General features: G+C 32.0%; 1 protein-coding gene across 3 annotated transcripts; it reads right to left on the bottom strand.

Moving 5' to 3' along the window:
- Nucleotides 1–5,579: 5,579 nt before the first annotated feature.
- On the bottom strand, nucleotides 5,580–15,521 carry LOC100251197 (mediator of RNA polymerase II transcription subunit 19a). Of its 3 annotated transcripts, none has more exons than XM_059738335.1 (7): nucleotides 15,350–15,521; nucleotides 14,155–14,220; nucleotides 10,318–10,607; nucleotides 9,865–10,086; nucleotides 9,443–9,502; nucleotides 6,108–6,175; nucleotides 5,580–6,011 (listed from the first exon to the last, which is right to left on the bottom strand). In XM_059738335.1, exons 2-6 carry the CDS (start codon nucleotides 14,183–14,185, stop codon nucleotides 6,164–6,166), a joined length of 615 nt encoding a protein of 204 aa, XP_059594318.1. In that variant the 5' UTR covers nucleotides 14,186–14,220; nucleotides 15,350–15,521; the 3' UTR covers nucleotides 5,580–6,011; nucleotides 6,108–6,163. The 3 variants fall into 3 exon arrangements, with proteins under 3 accessions (XP_059594318.1, XP_059594316.1, XP_059594317.1); XM_059738333.1 differs by adding an exon at nucleotides 9,091–9,235 and having other exon boundaries at nucleotides 5,693–6,175; nucleotides 15,350–15,520; XM_059738334.1 differs by having other exon boundaries at nucleotides 5,693–6,175.
- Nucleotides 15,522–19,307: the final 3,786 nt, after the last annotated feature.

Below are 19,307 nucleotides of genomic sequence, written 5' to 3'. Positions count from 1 at the left end.
GCCATCATTGTCAATAGACAAATGTCCCATACACACTCATGGCTCATGAGCCCTCCCTCAACATAGGATCTATATATGCTACACCTAGACCAAGTATATGTTCAAGATTCTCTAATTCAAGATGATGTGGTCCCTTACCTACAATCTCAACATTTATCAAACTATTTCTCTTTAAATTACCTTTCTAAACCTTGATTTTCAATTTTTTTTTTTTTTAAAGATAGAGAAAAAGACACCTACTAAAGGTTGTGATAGTGTGGCTTCCCACACAAAAGCTTATAGAGGAAAGATTGTGTCCCACTTTCACTTTCCCTTTTTTTTTTCCCCTTCTTTTCTTTTCTTTTGGGCATCATATTCCATGCTCCTACCTATGTTTTAAAGACAACTAATGTATTAGGATTACCCAAATGCAATAACATCATAAATTGCCACATGGCAAAAAATGATTCCTTTTTATTTTACTTTGATCTCATTTATAGGTTCGATTACAATATCAAATCACTATTCATCGAAAAATATAATTAATCAGATCATAACATATATTTATTTTGATTCTATTATTTTTTATTCATAACTTGTTACTATAATTTCATTTGTATGTGTTTTACGTATTTTAATATCATTACTCATATCTTCATTTAGTGACTAAATGTTTTCAAATGAGATATCGATCTTAAGATTTAGCAGTTTGATAGATATTGAATTAAAATTATAATTTTCACACTCATTTATATATGTATCTTGATTTTATTGTTTTTTTACTGTTATTTAGTCGAAAGTTAGATATATTTTCTCATAATTGAAAAATCAAATCTTATCGTACTATATTTATTAGAGTTAACATAGTCTTAGGATTCCATGGAAAAGTGGAGCTGAAAAAAGGAACTGATATGGAAATAAAGAAGAAAAGGAAGAGGAAAAGTTCCAATGCTACCCCAAAATCCATCATTTTGGTTTGGGAAAGGGAGAATCTATCTTGCAAAATTTTCTCTTCTTAAAGGAAATTTTCTGGGTCATTTTCTTTAAGCTGTCATTCTAATTTTGAGAGAGAATCCTATGAGGAAAGTTGTAGTAATCAATCAAAAGATTGATGGTTTTAGAATTTGTTTGTTCCAACTTTTGGGTTAATTCTACAGTGAAAAATCAGGGTATTATAGGAACTTTTAATTATTATAATTAGAAATCAAAAACTTAAAATTTTTAGGGATTGTTTGGCACATTTTTAAAACCATTTTTAAAAATCAATTTTTAAAAATTATGGTCAGATGTTTTTACTTTTAAACAACAAAATTCTATTTTGAAACTTAAATATAAAAAATAGGCTTCTGTTTGAAAATATTTTTGAAAACTATGAGCTCATAAGGTCAACCAAGTCTCCAACATGTAAGCTTGCAAGCTCATCATATATATAAACTATGACCATTCTTAAATCAACCAAGTCTCCTGCATGTAAGCATGCAAGCTCATCATTCATATATTATTTGGGTCATTTAATAATTATATAAATAAAAATAAAAATAGGGAAAATAGGATTAGCAACTCAACTCACATGGTGAACAAACAAGCAGCCATGGTCATGTGATTCCAAATCTTGTTGGCTTTTGTCCTTTACATGCTTCATGGGAGTTTGAGCTTTCATCAGATGGTTTGTTCCCTGCCCATCATCCTCCACCTCCCTTCCCATCATTCATTACAAAATTATAGGGTACCCATTTGGTACATAGTATGGAGACTATGAAATTTAGATGCTTGAATTAAAATATAAATAAATAAAATTAAAATATTAAAAAATTAAATAACACCAACATTAAATACATTTTGCTCCCCTTTTATCCTTTTACATTTAAAACCAAATAATTTATTTTTAAAATTTGTTAAAAATCAGCATTTTACCGTTCAATTACAAATCTTTCATAAAATTATAAAAATGGTTGTTCTTTTTCACACTCTAGTTCGGACACAAATTTCAACTTGAAGTGAACCACTTTTGAATTAGAAATTTAATGTGAAATTTCTCAAATGCTTTCAAAATAAAATAATCATCGATTTTGATTTTTAATTTTAGAATCTGATTCAATGTGATTGTCCGTGAATTTTGACCATAATTGTTTTTCTTTACATTTTATCGTTGTTTCTTTACTTAGCAAACTCATTGAATTTTTAACAAGTTTGTGGGGGTAAAGTGTTGATCTTTAATAAATTTACGGGATAAAATATTGAGTTTTGAATTTAAAAAGATAAAAGTATAAAATATGTCAAAAGCGGGGGAAAATAAGAAGAATTGTTACCTAATAATAAAATACAGGTAATGTTTTTAATCAATTATTTATATTATATGTTACAACCATACACCCTTCAAAGGATTTTCCATTGGTTGAGACTTTTGAAAGTCTCTTGGTTGATATCGTGGCCACCCCACATGTTCCTACTTCCTCATTCAAATTACAAACTATAAAAATACAAGAAGCTATGACCAGATTTGTGCCCTAATTGGATGGTGTTAGTCAATGTCATAGATTTAAGAATAATATGTGTTGAAAATATTTTCTTTAGATGAGCGGCAAAGTTTTTAAATCATTTAAAAAAATTTTGAATACACAATGATTATTATTAAATGGTACAAAAATGATTTAAACTGACTCCTTAGATTTTTTAAAATTATTTTAATCAAATGTCTAAATTTTATTATAAAAATAACTCTCCAAAAATGACTTTCAAACATATTCTAATTTTTTTTTTCTAAAATCACATTTTTTACTTTTTATTTAATAATATGTTACTAAATTTTTTTTTTTTTATCTGCATCTAAAGAAAGGTTTCTAATAGAAGTCTTAGCACCAATAAATTCATTTTTTTTAATTAAAAACATCTTTACTAGAGTCACTTTCAAGTCCCAACCTCGAGTGCATTTTAGAGTGATTTTAAAAAACGTTTTTAATATTTCTGACATTTAAATAATTAAAAATTTTAAATGTTAGAAAGTTTTAAAATATTTTCTAAACCACTGTTAAACTAGCTCTAAATTCATATAAAATTTAAGGACATGTTTAAGAATAACTTCTTGTTCTCTACATTAAAAAATACAAAAAAAAAAACATATTTGATAATAAAAGACTATTTTTTATTTTTTATTTTTAACAACAAAAAATAAGATGTTTATAAATAATATTTTCTATTATTTTTATTTATTTTTTAAGACTATTTTAAGAAATAATTATACAAATATATAAAATAATTAAAAATAAAACATTAAATATAAAAATTATTTTTAAACATATTTAAAATATTAAAAATAGATTAGAAATATTTTAAACTTGAGTGTATAAACCAAAAAAACAGTTCTCAAAAATGTTTTCGAAAATAATTATTAATAAGTTTTTAATTTATTTTTGGTAAAATAAAAAATGTAATAAGTTGGAAAATTATTAGTCTTTTGAGGAAACTCCCGCTACGCCTCATATTGTTGTCGGTGGAAATGATAAAAGAATGGAAAACATGAAACTTTGTGTGCCTACAAACTTGACCAACCTTAACCTGTTCACATCTCCTGTTTCACTCTGTCCAACGTACAACTCTGCTACCCTTGACTTCCCCCACCCACCACTATCGACCTTTTTCTCCAAATTAATTTTATTATTATTAAACCATAACTCATAAGTGCATTTTTATCCTTAAATCACAAATTTATCTCATAATTAAATTACCTATTTGATATTTCTATCCTTTCCCTTCTTTTTTGTCTTTTATGTGTTGCTTTTTAAAGAAACACTGAGGGCTACATTTTTGTTGTCTTCAAAAAACACATCATTTCAGTCAATGTGAATATCCCACGCCTCCCAACTACATTATATCCAGAATTTTTTTTCATCCACTTGATCCGCTAATCAAGGGGGCTAAGGTAACAAAATAAAAAATAAAAAAAAAATTGGGAAAGAAAAAGAAATTTGAGAGCACGAATGGACCATTGGACGTCACCCCATCATGATCCCTTAGATTGAGGGCATGTAAAAGGACAAGTGAATTTTGAAAACTTCGGCTCACTCCCGGCGTTTTTTTATAATAAATATTATAATATCATACTTTTATATTAAATTAAAATATATAGGTATAAAGTTAGTTTTCAAAGTATCATATTTTAATAATTTCTTTTTTTTCCCCAAAAATCCGAGCATCCCCACCCAACCCACCATGAAAAGAAGGGGTTTAAAAAAGTTTAAACTTTATAGCTTTCACTCATGGCATGCCATGGCCCTGCCCCACAATTGTGTAAAGCCCAGTCCATCATGATCCCATGAATTTGAGTAAGTTTGTGGAAAAACAAAAGCATAATAATAAACAAAGAAGTATATTCTCAACCATTATTACTCCTCTTCTCTATCTTCTTCTGCACCCAACCACCTCATATTAATAACCCCCACCTCCCTCCGCTACCCACCTCTCACATCAAATAATTTTCTATTTTAGGCACACATTTAACAAATTCAGCGACCGAAAATACTTTTTCTTTTTCTTTTTTTCTTTTCCCTGAGGATCTTATTTTGAAAAAAAAAATGATTTTTAAGAACAAAATTATAAAAATTTAGGCACTTTTTACATAACATCCTAAAAAATAATTGAAAACCCAAAAAATGTCAAAATTTTTTGTATTTTATATAAGCAAACAATAACACCTTTAGAAAAATATATCAAAAAACTAATTTTTTATATATAAATTATCAAACAGAAGAACTCTTTTGTTCTTAAAAACTGATTTCTACCAACTGGTTTTGAAAATGCTGCTCCACACAGACCCACCCTCATAAATTCAGGCTTCACCTGAATCCCTCGTCTATAGCGCACTGCCACTGAATATTGTAAGGGGTAGTGGGTAGTACCCCTCAACCACCACTTTGTCCATAGACAGTATCTAACTTCACTTCACTTCCAAGCTTTTAATCACTATGTTCCATCACTTGGGACAACTGCTATACAGATTAACCTTTAATGGGCAACCCAGTTGCAGCACTGCCTATGGGCTGATCAAGATTCTAGCTTTTTACACGCTTTTGGCAGAAAACATGCTGATACGAATACAAAAGAAAAAGTAGCAAATAGCATCTGGGATTCATGCAGAGGCATGTTGCCATACCCACAATCTGCTTTACACCATTTCTTTCGACTTGGAAAGGATCATAATTCATACAACTAAACAACTTATTTTTCAGAAAATCGCATTCTTAACTTCACTCATGCCCCCATGATCCTTCCATTATTCACTAGGAAGGAACAAGTCAAAATTTCTGGGGAGTTGAAGTACAAGAGCACCTATGCTTTGACGAGCGTCTAAGCTTCCAAGAAGCATAAACTTAAGCCTTAACTGTACTATGACTTGCTACATGCTTAAGCCCTCAAATTTTTTGAGCAGCAAATTCCATCTTTATAAAACACAAAGCCCGAGTTGAGCTGTAAAGACTCAACTGGCTAAAGAACTGTCAATCTGCAGCATAGTAATCCTATTTGTACATTTTGCAATATTAGAGAGAGAGATAAACACCAAATTATTGCCAATCACAAGTAAAAGCAAAAGCTTAAACAGCAACTTTAAAAAGAGAAAAAAAAGGGTACCCATCCTGGGCAACCAACGGTCAAATTGATATTTTGCTTTATCTCCTAATAGAATTTTACCAGCAAGGGTGTAATGATACCCTCAACATCGACCCAATCATGGCTTTTGTTTTATATTTACAAAGAATGTCTCACCATAATTAATTGGGGGGGTTCTTGTGCAGATGCACATAACCTAACCCTTACAGACTAGCTTCCCTTTTTGGATGATAAGACAAAGTTAGTTTTTAGTACGATCAAACCAAAAAGAAAACCAATATAGACACACCCCCTTTCCTAACATATTTCTCCTACAAATCATAGCTGCAGACTCTAATTCAGACTGATTATAAACTTAGCTGTGGACTTCTAAAATGAAAGGATTACAATTATGGGTAAGTGCTGAGATATCCAATGCGCCACAATAACTGAGAAAAAGAAATAGATCAGAGTTCTGTATGTTACTGCAAATTATATCAGAGCCTTGTTATGATACAAAGAAGTTCATTTTCAGCAATTTGTACCTCAAGCATCCAAATATTCTTCAACAGGTGAATTCACCTTTTCAACAACCTTTACTTCAGACACTATTCTGCACAGAGAACAGAAAAAGGATGTTACATAATACAAGTATCCAGACAACTGATAATGACCACAATAATATTTATGAAAACTTCTGATATAAGTTCAGCATCATCAAATGGTAATATATGCTGGACAAGCAAAAATAAAATAAAAATAAAAATAAAAAGAAGTACCAAGGCACCAAACCAATATGCACATCTATGGGAAAATTTTGCCCCTTGTTTAGCCTGGGATTTTATTTTTATTTTATTTGGGTTTTTCTCTATGGGGGTTGGGGTTTTCAAATATCAATATGAGCATTTCTCACAATAAAGATAACTGTCCCAATTCCAGTAGCATTAATCTTCCCTACCCTAAGTTCTTCATTTTATTTCTTTTTCATATTTAATGCATTTAAATGTTGCAACAGTTAATACACAGACAAGTGCACAAAAAGGGGGAACCAGCTTGGTCAGCAGTGTACACAGCGTCAAGAGTTCAAATTTTCAATCTTCATAAAATTACAGAATAAGTTTCCAGACAATGTGTGATGCAGGTGAAGCAAATGAGTATGCTACAATTGGAACCAAGCTCATGCTCTCGATATCCCAAAACATGACCTAAAATAAAACCTTGCACAAGTTTGAAGGTATACAAATAGTTGCATGTCTATGTCATAAACCTCTAAACATAAAGGTAAACTGTCATTATGGAATGGCTATTTTACTTCTCAACATCCAGGCTCCCTTCTTGAGTGCTTCCAGTTTGTCGTTGACCCAGTGGAAAAGGAGGATTAAGAGAAATAAAAAATGGTGAATAACAAATCTGAGCCCAGAACAACTTTTTCTCAGCCCTCTCACAAAATCCTAAAAATAATCCAATTAAGAGCATACAAAGACCAGAGACGGACCCCCCACAGCATGCCAAAGATTAGCTTACAAACTTGCAGCCTGGTTTCCTTCCACAATCATTCAAAATGGTTTCTACAAGGAGGCTTTTGATTTTATTTCGAAGACAAACTAATTCCGCCCTCCCTCAAATATAGATATTTTGATCTCCTGTCATCACAAGCAACTAAATGCAAGAGTTCTCATCAAACCTCAACAACAAATTATCATCTATACCTAGTCCCAGCACATGTGCCAAGAAGGAACTGCATGTGGACCTAGGCTTGTTCCTTTTTGGGGCCTTTTTTCGTTTGATTGTTGGCAACCTGGTGGGGGGACAGGGGGCTCTTTTGAGGCATTCCATTGTCTATCCAAACTATACCGCTAAAGATAGACAAGGAGAGCACACAATACTGAGACTCTTGAGAATGTACTCGTAAAACACAGCATTACATTATCATTAACTTGTAAGAAATTCAGTTAGATCAGACCTGGAAAATAGTTATTGAGTAAAATATTCAGTTGGATCAGACCATCCAGGTCCTTGGAAAGGAATCTGGTTCAGGAACAACCTTCTTGTCACCAGTCTCCAAATGTTTATCAGGCAGCATAGAAGTATGGTTCCAGACCAACATGATAAGGCAAAAGGTAAAGCTTTGTAGTCTCTAGATTAGCAGGGATAGAATATGATTAGAAAAGCAAGACAATGGTGCTTACTCAGGGTCAGTGTATGTTTCCATACTAGGAAGGAGCAAGAGGTGGAGAGGTGGAGTGTCATGTTGCAATTTCTTGGGATCATATCTAACATGATAAGGCAAAAGGTAAAGCTTCATAGACTCTACATTAGAAGGAAAAGGATATGATCAGAAAAAAAAGACAATCGTGCTTATTTAAGGTCAGTATATGTTGCCATACTAAGAAGGAACATGAGGCAGGATGTCACATTGCAATTTCTTGGGATCATATCCAATTAATCATGTTATGCCATCCTGCTCTGCACTATATATGGCCACAATTCTTGTCAAATCATAGACCATGATGTGTTTTCTGACAACCTTTGCCACATTCTCCAAGCCTCCTTATTGTTTTCAACCAGTCTGCACTATTTCCAACTTCTTATAAACACATTTATTTTACGTATATCATTTTATGGCATCCTGCTCTATGCTATTCTGGGTCACACCTTTTGTTAAATCACGGCCGTAATCATTTTCACCTGGACTCTGCCCACATTTCTTATCATTGTCTTAGACAATACACGCTATGTCCCACTCCTCAAAATCACATGCATTTTTTACCATAGCATTCTTGCCTTGCCAATGATCCATCCTTAAATCAAATCACTCTTTTATGAAATGGATAGAACACTCCAGATAATTTCTACCAAAATATCCAAATCCATTGCTTGCTTTTGTAGCTTTCTAAACTAGAACCATCGCTTCAGATAATTCAACTACATAGATCATCCAATTCTAAAGTAGGTTTCAAAAACTGGATAATTATGTGTACAGGACTTAAAAGGGCAGATCACTTGGCATTGCTTGCTATAAGCAAAGCACTAAAAACTATTTCAAATGCTAAAAGTTAAAACTTGCAAACTTTATGTTGTCTTGCTCACCGGCGATCTCCTATAGTGCATGGTACTCAGACATGATTGAACTTTTTTTTTTTTTTTTTTTTGATAGGTAAAAGCAAATATATTAAAAGTACAAGAAAAGGCACACTAAGTACACATGGAGTATACAAGAAATGCCAAAATGCAGAAGAAAGGACAAATGATTGAACTTTATAATGCCACTTAAATCACTACAGGGCACAGACTAATGGTTGCCTGTCTAATTTCTTGAGTGAAATATTTGATACAGAAATGCTACTAAGAACAAGCTGATTACTAATATTTTTTAGTTTCATGTCCGCAGTTGATGAAATATAAAAAAGAAACACAATTTCAGGGCCTCTGACAAGCCCCAGTCCCTAGAGTGCCTTCCTATGTGATACAGTTGCACAACCAGCTCAACAAAAGAATAAAAAGACAGGTCTAAAACAGAATGTGTACCTCAAGCAATTTGGCAACAGTAAGCGAGATTCCACCAAATTCTCAATGAAAACCATCTGAAGACAATGAATAAACTAGAATACATGCCAGCTTTTCAGCCAGCTACCTTTATTGCACCCAGTTCGTCAATTTTTGAGCTCTTATGCTGCAATGATTTAGTGGAAAAGCAGAGAGCTTAATTGAGGAAGATACTGAAGGCCAGATGGCAAAACAGTGGGAATGTGCACAGGAAACCCACATGACAAGATCAGATAAAAAAAAAAAGGAAAAAAAAAAGCCACATAACAAGATGACTGCTAGATCTGAAGAGAAAACAAAATCATCCAAACAAGAATCTGATTGTCCCAATTACCTTACTTTTCTTGTGTCTCTGAATGTCATTAACATCTTCCTCCCCATCATGCTTCCTTTTCTGAAGTCATCATATGGAAAAGAAAAGGCATTCAAATCCAAGAATCAGGTGGAAAACTTAACTTAAATTCCAGAAAAACCTCAAATTGGATTCACATCAAGGAGGGCATCAGTTTATCCTTCCACCACTAACTACTTAATTTCAGCAGTCCAAAGTGAAAACTCTTCTTTGGAATTTAAAAAAAAAAGGAATATGTAATTCTTTTAATATCCTAGGAGTTGACTTTTTGGACTCTCCAAACCCGAAGTAGAAAGCTATTAATGTATGGACTAAATCAGGATCATAAAAAATTTTGTGTTCTTAAAGCAAATGAGACAGGGAAGCAAGGCAAAGCATCTGCAAGAGGTTAACAATCTACAAACCTTCTCATGGTGTTTCTTTGAGTGATCAGCAGCAGAATCATGCTGCCCACTTCTATCCTTTTTCTCCTTGTCCTTCTCTTTACTTCGATTATGGCGGTGCTTGTGCTTCTTATGCTCTTTATCCTTCTCTTTGTCTCTATCCTTGTGCTTTTTATGCTTCCTCTCCTTGTCTTTTGACTCACTTTTTGATTTTCCAGCAATTGTTGGAATCCCCTTCTCTGCCTGAACAACACCAAACAAATGGACAATCACTTCACCCATGGCTGGCAGAAACATTTTGAAGCATATAGCAAAAAGTGGAGGAAATATATTGCAGGGTGATATTAATTTAGGAACCAGAGATACAAGACAGACTAACAAACTAGCATGTGCAACTGAATCAAAACAAAACCAAAGAAGCAATTGAATCAAAACAAAACAAAGAAATAAACATCAAGGCGGTAGATTTCTTACAGGAGGCAGATCAATTGGAGCAGTTTCCCTTAGTTGGAATGCCTCCCTGAGAACATCTAGGTCAAAAGGTTGTATACGCACATTCGTATCTCTGGAATAGGAGGTGTTCTGAATAAGTTGATCCAGTTGCATTCCATCTCCTTTTCTGATCTCTGTGTCCCCCACCACATTGTGAAGATAGTGTGTGTCGGAAATTGACAAAGGAAGTGACCTCTTGCAGAAAAACTCATGGTGAGCCACCAACTTGTAATGATTTATGAGATCTACTGCACCAGTTAGTTCTCTTGGCCCTAAAGGTTCAAACAAGGACACTTCAGCCAAACACATGGTTATAAAGCTAAATCAAGTGGTGAACAGAAGATAACAACATGAACAAAGCAACTAACTTGCAACATATATGCTTAAGCAGCAGCTGTTAATGGTTTGGTTCTGTTCTCTTCCAATTGTAAGCTGAATGCACTCATTCAAGGTGCTTAAAGAAACTTTACTATTGATTCTACATTTTAACATTATATATACATACATAAATATATGCACACACATGTATATGTAATTGTGTGCCTCACACAATAGCTAAGATTTCACTCAATAAAACATATAGCAAGTGAAAAAAAAACCTAGAAAACATACAAAGATTCAATCTTCAGACAGAACCAATGTCTCAACCCCTTCACAAAATCAAGAAACAGCACTTCATGAATGTTCTAGACTTTGCTAAGGCTAAGTTTCTTAAACCAACAATAGTTGATTGATTGTGGCAAACTCCAATGGATTATATACGCAATAGAAGAAAGAGGAACTGACACATTTTAGATCTTAAAAAAATTCCAAGACCTTGTTGGTTTTGCACAATCTATTTAAAAAATGGCAAAATAAGTAGTGAATATTGTATCAATCTGCAACATGATTGACACACACATGTCAGCACCTACTGAACTCAAAGCATTGGACTGATATTTCTAGTGTTACTCTATATTGGTGACTGTTAGAATTGGATTACAGTTATCAATTATTTTATAATTAACACATCAACCAATACACCTAACTATAATCATTATCCTTTTTTAAAAGGTAAAAATCTGATATACAAAAGGGCCAGAGGCCAGAAGAAATTGGATACTCTCGTTGTTTTTATTAGGAGATTGCTGTTGCATATATTCTTGGAGAAGGGACCAAGAGTCATATTACAGGAAAAAACCTTTAGGTAGGGAGTGACCTTTTAAGAATTTGATTTTCTTTATAAAATCTCAAGATGGAAGGGAATCCCATTTCTTTTTCTTTTTTTTATCTTTTTTTTTTTTCTCTAATGCATGAATAAGAAAAATTATTAATGAACACCTAACAAAAAGGAAGCAACCCAAGCACCCCGGAATTATACAATGTCAAGAACTACATAAAAAGAGAAAAGAAATAAGGTGTCACCACCAACCCTCAACCACCACCCCCCAAGACCCCCCACCTCACATACTTTCAAGTTTCCATATAACATGGATTGCATTCTATTCATATTCACAAAGAAGAGCTCACCCTTTAGGTGTGAGGAAAAAGAAAATAAGATAGGAAAATGAGGTGTTTAATGATATGGCAATTGAAAGGATAAAACTGATGCACACAAGCCAATGAAAAGAGCTTGGTAATCAGGGATATTTTTAGAACACCAAATCCAGTTGATGGAGAATTGGCCCTATTGACACATCTTTTTCCTGCATGCAAATCGTATCAATGAGGCATACAATCCATGGTTCAAAGTCACAATATTGATCACTGACTCGGGGGGTCCTAAAGCACACTAATCTCAACATCTTGGATCAGTATCGGGCGATACACAAAAGATTCTAGTTTAAAAAAACTAAAAAATTTAAAAAGATTGCAAAAACCATTTAAAAAATGAATACAAATAGATAAACTAAAAAAATTAATAAAATAAATTTTCATTATATATAAAATTATTCAAATTGTGATAACAGCACACCTTCACATTGATTTACAACAATATTAAAAATTTAAAAGTTTTTAATTTAATCACTTAATGGTAAATGTTTCTTATTGAAGATGAAAATAATAAAAAGTAATTTTTTTATAACAAATTTTTTTAAATTAAATATATTTTGAATTTCGAAAAAATATATTCAATTATTAAAAAAATACAACCATGAATCATCTTTAAAAAAATAAACATAATTTTTCCTATCAAATATATTCATTAATTTAATTTTTTTATTAATATCATTTCCTATTTATTTGATGCAAAACCCAAATATCCATTATTCATTTGCTATAATCCTAATTTTCGTCAAATTTTCATCATCCATTTAAATACAAATGCCCACCAAATACCCATTATCTACCGAAAGACAAATGCCCATGATTCAAACTCCAAATTCTTAATCCTATCAAATACCCATAACACAGTGCCCATATTCCCTGTCAAACACCTATTCCCCTTCTTTGCACAATACACATTTCACCTCTAAATCAAGAACTCCTTGTTTCTCTACACAATAACCATTTTTAAGGCTCTAAACTAAAGAAAAAACAACCCTATGAAGATGCAAATGTAGGAATGAAGATGTACAAAGTTTGAACTCTCCATACATAGTTCTTCATTTTTGTAGGTTTTGATCTTCTCCACCGTTTCCGCTCCAACATTACCATTTTTTCCATCATTCATCACCCGAATAGATCAATATTGGCACAATCTTGGAGTTGTCTCATTGCTATGCGGTTCGCTTCAAAACTGCTAATTTATCTTCAATTCAACTGAGTCTATTCGCGAGTCAACAAATATAGAACTCACATATCAGTCTGACACATGCCATGATTGAGGATACGACTCAACCAAGTCATATCGGCCTCAACCGAGCTTTTGAACCATGATACAATCTAATTTTGGATGGAGCAAAAAGTGAAAATATTATTGCCAATAAAGCCATTGGAGTGTTTAAGATGCTCAACGAGAAGCATGCGCGTGTATACAAGTATAAATTACCTCCTTTCCTTAGTAGTAATGAATCGGTTACCACATATGGCCTATTAATGAAGCACCTTAGTAGGTAACTATGATGATGAAGCTTAGAGTGACATGGCCCCAATAATGCATGTAACATTTTACTCGGCAAGCAGTTTAACCATAACGTCCACCTCAACGAAGAAGGAAAACAACTTATTTTACATTGTTACACCCTTTGATTTAATACAAGACCATATGACTTAGTTAATATCCTAAGAATGACAATGCAAATGGTTTTTTTTTATAGTTACCCATCCAAGTGCCCGATTAGTTAGGACAAATTCCAGGATGTGTGGTAAAGGTACACGATCCTGATTTTGATTCCTAGCATTGGTTGAATGCCTTGGATTACCTTGTGCTAGTTCTGATGGGCACAATCAGCACTTCAAGGTTTGGGTTCCCATGGAAAGTCCAAAGGGTTCGACCATGGAAGGTTCCTAAGTTAACCCCAAAAAAAAGGGTTTTGCATAATTAAATAATTCAAGGAGGCAAGTCAAGGATCATCCTAGTCGGTATTAAAAGCACAATTAGTAAAAAATTTATTTCCTAAATCTTTAACGAGTTTTAATGAAAAATTAGAAATGCATAACTTAAAAAGTCTATAAGAAACAAACCTTTGGTGGGCCCTCAAAATTTTTCATTATCAAGTACCATATGTCCATATGTGTACTTGAGAGTTTATAGTTTTTGTACTAGAGAGTTTATAGTTTTAAAAAGTAGAATACTCAACCATAAGAATGTGTATTATCAATATCACAACAATTATCATAAGTAACTTAAAAGTTGGGAATTAAGTTAACCAACATATACAATTATACGCATATTACCTCTTCCAAATTTTGCACCTTCAGGATCCATAATCAATGTCTTGTAAGAGGGTGAATCATTATCACCTGAAATTGTATAGACCCAAAAATAAGTTATCAAATGCTAAATTTTTATTTTTATTTTGATAAGCAATAAAAGAGAATAAATTGGCATCAAATGCTAAATGATATGGCAAATTCAAAGCTAAACCAATAAAATATCCTTATAAGGCTAAGGTAAAACAAAAAGGTTGTCTGTATAAGACCTATAGAAAAAACTTCTTAGCCTATCAAGCAAAGAAAGAGCTGGCCATAAATTCTACTAAACTATACAACTAGGGCACTCAATTTTTCCTTTTTTCCTATTTTTTGGGAATGGGAACCATCTCCAAGATATTAACACCAGGGATTTCTCTCTTATTAAGTAATTTTGTAAGCACATTCACCATTTCATATCATCTCACTCTACACTGGCCTGAGTAACAACATCTTGTATATATACATACAGCATATCGATAATATATGAAGAAACTCCCAAGGTATTCACTATTAGTATGTTTGGATAACATGCATCATCAAGGTTACTTCATTGCCTACCTAATCTATATAATGAAACATTTACATGGACAAATCACTAACTACAGTGCATATATTAATTTAATCATTTATTGATAAAGGATTGCTGCTAGAGATTCCCTGATCAAGTCCATCCTCCATACCATTATCTAAACTAAGATAGTGTCGTTTCTGCATAAAAATTAACAAGAATTCAGAATTGATTTGTGCATGCCCTAATCTTCCTGTTCTTTTCAGGCCATTTCAAGCAACCAAGCCAAAAAATACTGTCTGTTTGACTGCTGAGAAAAATAAGGAGAGTCAAAGAAGTCCAAAGTATCAACTGCAAATGCCTTGGTCTTTCTCTCCCTCCCCAAAAACTTCTCAGCAATCAAATCGAACACAATCACGACCTTTGGCAGCAGAGGAAATGTACGAAGAGCAAAGAAATATTCACTTCATATTTGGCCTCTCTCCAATTTTCTCAGCGACCGAACCAACCAGCGCACAATCAAAATTTAAAAAAAAAAAAAAAAAAGAACACAAGAATTCTCCACTAAGAAATAAAACCAACAAAGTAGTTCTTTTTTCCTTCATTTTCTCAAGAACCAGACGATGGAAAAAAAAAAGGAAAAATAAATAAAAGAGAAGAATTACGTACGGTATCGGATAAAGTGAGCTTCGGATCAGCTGAGAGCTTCTTCTTATTTCTTCTTCTTCGTCTTCGTTTTCCTCGCTCGCTCTCCCTCTCTCTCGCTCCTCGCTCTCCCTCTCTCTCAGCGTTAGGGTTTTTTCTTTCCTTTACAAGCAAATGAGAGAGGTCGCTTCGATCTCTTTCTCTACTATCTTTATAAACTTTGTTAATTTATTATAAGAGGCTCCAAACTTATATTATTCTCACAAATGTCCCGGATTACAAGAGTTAGTATTCACCTTTAACCCTCCAAAATTGAAGTCTCCTCTTCCGTTTATCCTTTTTAGCCGAGTTAGACAAAACTTTCGTGGAGTTTTGAAGTTTGGAAAAGTGTAGATCGTAGAATTAAATTTTAGATGGTAAGCAAAATACGCACATTGCAAATTGTAATTCAAAGGGAATATCAACTTTTAGAGTTATCTTACTCTTAGAGAATCTCGACTTCTTGTTATGTTCATTTCATTGCTTACGTCCTTAGAATATAAGGTGCATAATGAGTTAACGTCGTCTTCGCTTTTTCTTCTTCACTTATCATCGATGGGTTAATTAGGGTTTCTTCTTAAGCCATACACCTAATGAACTAAGCACAAAGTTTTCGTAATAAGTTTATTCTCACAAATATAGTTAATAAACTTTATATTTATTTGATAGTTTAATTGCAAGGTAGTTGTATGATTTTATACATTGGTGTAACTAAAATTTTTAAATAAACTACCTGTTTATCAATATGGCATACAATATATTGCTCATGGCATAAAAATGGTAAAACCCTAGTTTAAAATATGGTGGTTATGGAAGCTGAAATGTTATAACTAAAATTTCAACATAAAATAATTAAAATTAATCATATTATAAATTTTGGGGACAAAAATAGAGATAAAGGTGGAGTTTAGAAATACTTGAACTTGAGTTGGGTCCATCTAAGTTGAATTTTAAGCTAAATCGTAGAGAATATCTATGGGTACGATACAATTCTTTTTAAAAAACTTGGCAAAATAGCCCCGTAACTTTTTTTTTTTTAAAAAAAAAGGTGTCTACTTAAAAAGAAGGTCATAGTGATCAGAGGCAAAAGATTGTTTACCAAAAACGCAGGTTTCCACAAAGTCATAAAACCATGTATGGTGGCTAATGTTTGCCCAATGTCGGAAGGTTAAAGAAGTTGATGATCGGATGATAAGGGAGCAATCCCTATCAACTTGATCTTGTTGCCCCTGACAATAAACATGCATGAACCATTTCACAAAATATTGTGTCCAAATAACATAGTCTCAAAAGTTAGATATAAGTTTTTTGATAAAAAAAACAATGTTAATGAAGACGTGTAGGTGTGCTATTACATGGTGAGGATAGGGATGGCAACGGGATGGGTTTTTTCGGGTACTCGCCCCGACCCGACTTGATTACATATAAAATTAAATTTAAAGTTAAAATTTAAATTTTAAATTAATTTAATTTAAAATTTTATTTTACTATTTTTAATATATAGATAATAATAAAAAAATTTAATAAAATAAGTTATAAAAAATATAATAATTTTATTATTTATAAAATATATCTATTTTAATGTAATTAAATAATTTAAAAGTAATTTTTCAAAAAAAAAAAACTAAACTCCCATACCCGCCCTGCCCCGTTTAACGGGGATGAGAATTGTTTTTAATAAACCAGCGGTGTTGGGGCCATTCCTAAGTGAGGATTGCAACTTTCCATAAATTTCCTATTTGTCACTCAATGATGGAATTTTATAATATTTAGGAATAGAAAAATTAATAAAATAAAGGGTGAAGAGAACTAAAAAGAACTCTGTTTGATTTTTTTTAGTCTATCTATAAGAGGGGATTATATTAAAAATGTAACAAGCTAATCCTAGGTTAGGTTCATTTGAACTTAGTTGCGCATTATCATCCCTTTTTTTTGTCGTTTACCATATTTATAATTCAAAACACTATAATAACTCAAACTAGGGAATAAGATTTATTTCACTATCTCGAATTCAATTTTTATCTATTTTATGAAGGCAAATCCTGAATTTAATATTTGTTTCATATAAGATAAGAACAATACTCCTCTTAAGCATGAAGGACCATGTAAGTAAGAGAACTCATAATAAAAAAAAAGCATATAACTAATTCTTTGATTTTATTTTTCAAAAAATCCTTTTTATTGGCTTACCAACTTGGGTATGAAAATGCTTTCACCAATTATACACAATGTTATTTTGCAGGTATCAAGGTTGTCTCCCTATTTAAAGTCACAAAATCATTTTTTTCATTACCATGAATCTAATTTAAATACCTCTAATTTCACCCTATCATCATTATCAGACGTAATGAAGTTGGGATTAGTTATATCTACGATCCCATTATTTAGTGGTTTTATATGTAAAACATGAATAATATTCTTTTATATGAGTTAAGTAATCATTATGCACAAAAACCTAAAACCTATTAGTCATGAATTGACAAAAACTTTAAACATAATTGATAGATTCAATATTGTTTTTCATTTTTGTATCATCAAATGATATTAGTTGCTAATTCATTAACATGGTTGTGAACTATTGCCTTTATTTTCAAAAGATGAAATAGAAATTAGAAGTTACTATTTGTTCTTAACATGAACATTGTATTTATTCACTTTTTTATTCAATTATTTGGGATTAGATTTATAAAATTTTATGTTCTTCGTAAATTTTAAGGGCAAAATAGAGATAGAGGCCAATCTCGGGAGGATTTTGAACTTAAGTTGGGTCTATCTAAGTCGAGTCTTAAGTTGGATTTACATTTTTTCTGAGTTAACCTTATGTTAACTTCATTTAAACTTAATTTTATGTATTGACATCTCATTCAACCATTTTGTCCTCATTCATATTCAAAATCCAAATTATTGCAATGAAGTGAACTAGGGGATATAATCTTATTTGCAATCTCAACTTCATGTTTTTATTTCACTTGATTGAGGGTAATGTCAAATTTAATATATACCTCATCTAAGAAATTCAAGAATGAGACTCGTCATGAAAATAAAGAAGTATCCCAAATAAAATAAAAGAAGTAACAATAATAATACTAATAACAATAAACTTATGGTTTTGCAGGTATCAAGCTTGTGGATGTTGTTGTCTCAATATTTTCCTCTTTATAAGGAACCCAACTTAAACACCCATCCCAAACCCAACTATCACCATCACATGTCTTGATAAAAGTTAGAATTAGAGACATTAACGATCATATTATTTGGTAATTTTATATGTAAAACTTACATGTTATTCCTTTATAAAAGTTAAAGAATCATTGTGCACAAAACCTAAAACCTACATATTGTGGGTTAACCAATTTCATGGTCATTCTTATTTTTTTCAATTAAATGACAACTTTACACCAATTGTATGGATTCACTAAGATTTGAAAGTTGGTAAAAAGTTGGAATATGACAAAATTTGGATGAAAAGTATTAGAAGCGAATTTAAACAATTAAAAAGGAAACATGGAGATTGAGGGGGATGTTTTTACTACGTCGAGTGTTGCCTTTTACACATTATTTAGATAGAATAAAAGAGTTTATATAATTAGTTACATTATCGTATAATAAGAAAACAGATAACATCAAGAATGAATTTAAACTCAATGTGATCAAAATGATGAAATTTTAACAAAGGTATGATAGTCATCTCATTCCCAATCCCACCTATCATTATACAAGATTGCAAACTTGTTGTAACAACGTTAAATATCTTTATCTTAACAACCTTATATTTAGTATGTATATGCATGTAATACATATATCACTATCAATTTACATAAGTTAAACAAATATTAGAGTGCATTTGATAATGATTTTAAAAAGTGTTTTTGGTTTTTCTAATACTTGAAAAATAAAAAATTTAAAGTCTTAGAAAGATAAAAACGTTTTCTAGAATTATTAC

Source organism: Vitis vinifera, chromosome 7, assembly GCF_030704535.1.
Source record: "Vitis vinifera cultivar Pinot Noir 40024 chromosome 7, ASM3070453v1".
In the NCBI taxonomy this organism is placed as follows: Eukaryota; Viridiplantae; Streptophyta; class Magnoliopsida; order Vitales; family Vitaceae; genus Vitis; species Vitis vinifera.
The sequence above is the reverse complement of the archived record's forward strand: the minus strand, read 5'-3'. Positions and strand labels throughout refer to the sequence as shown.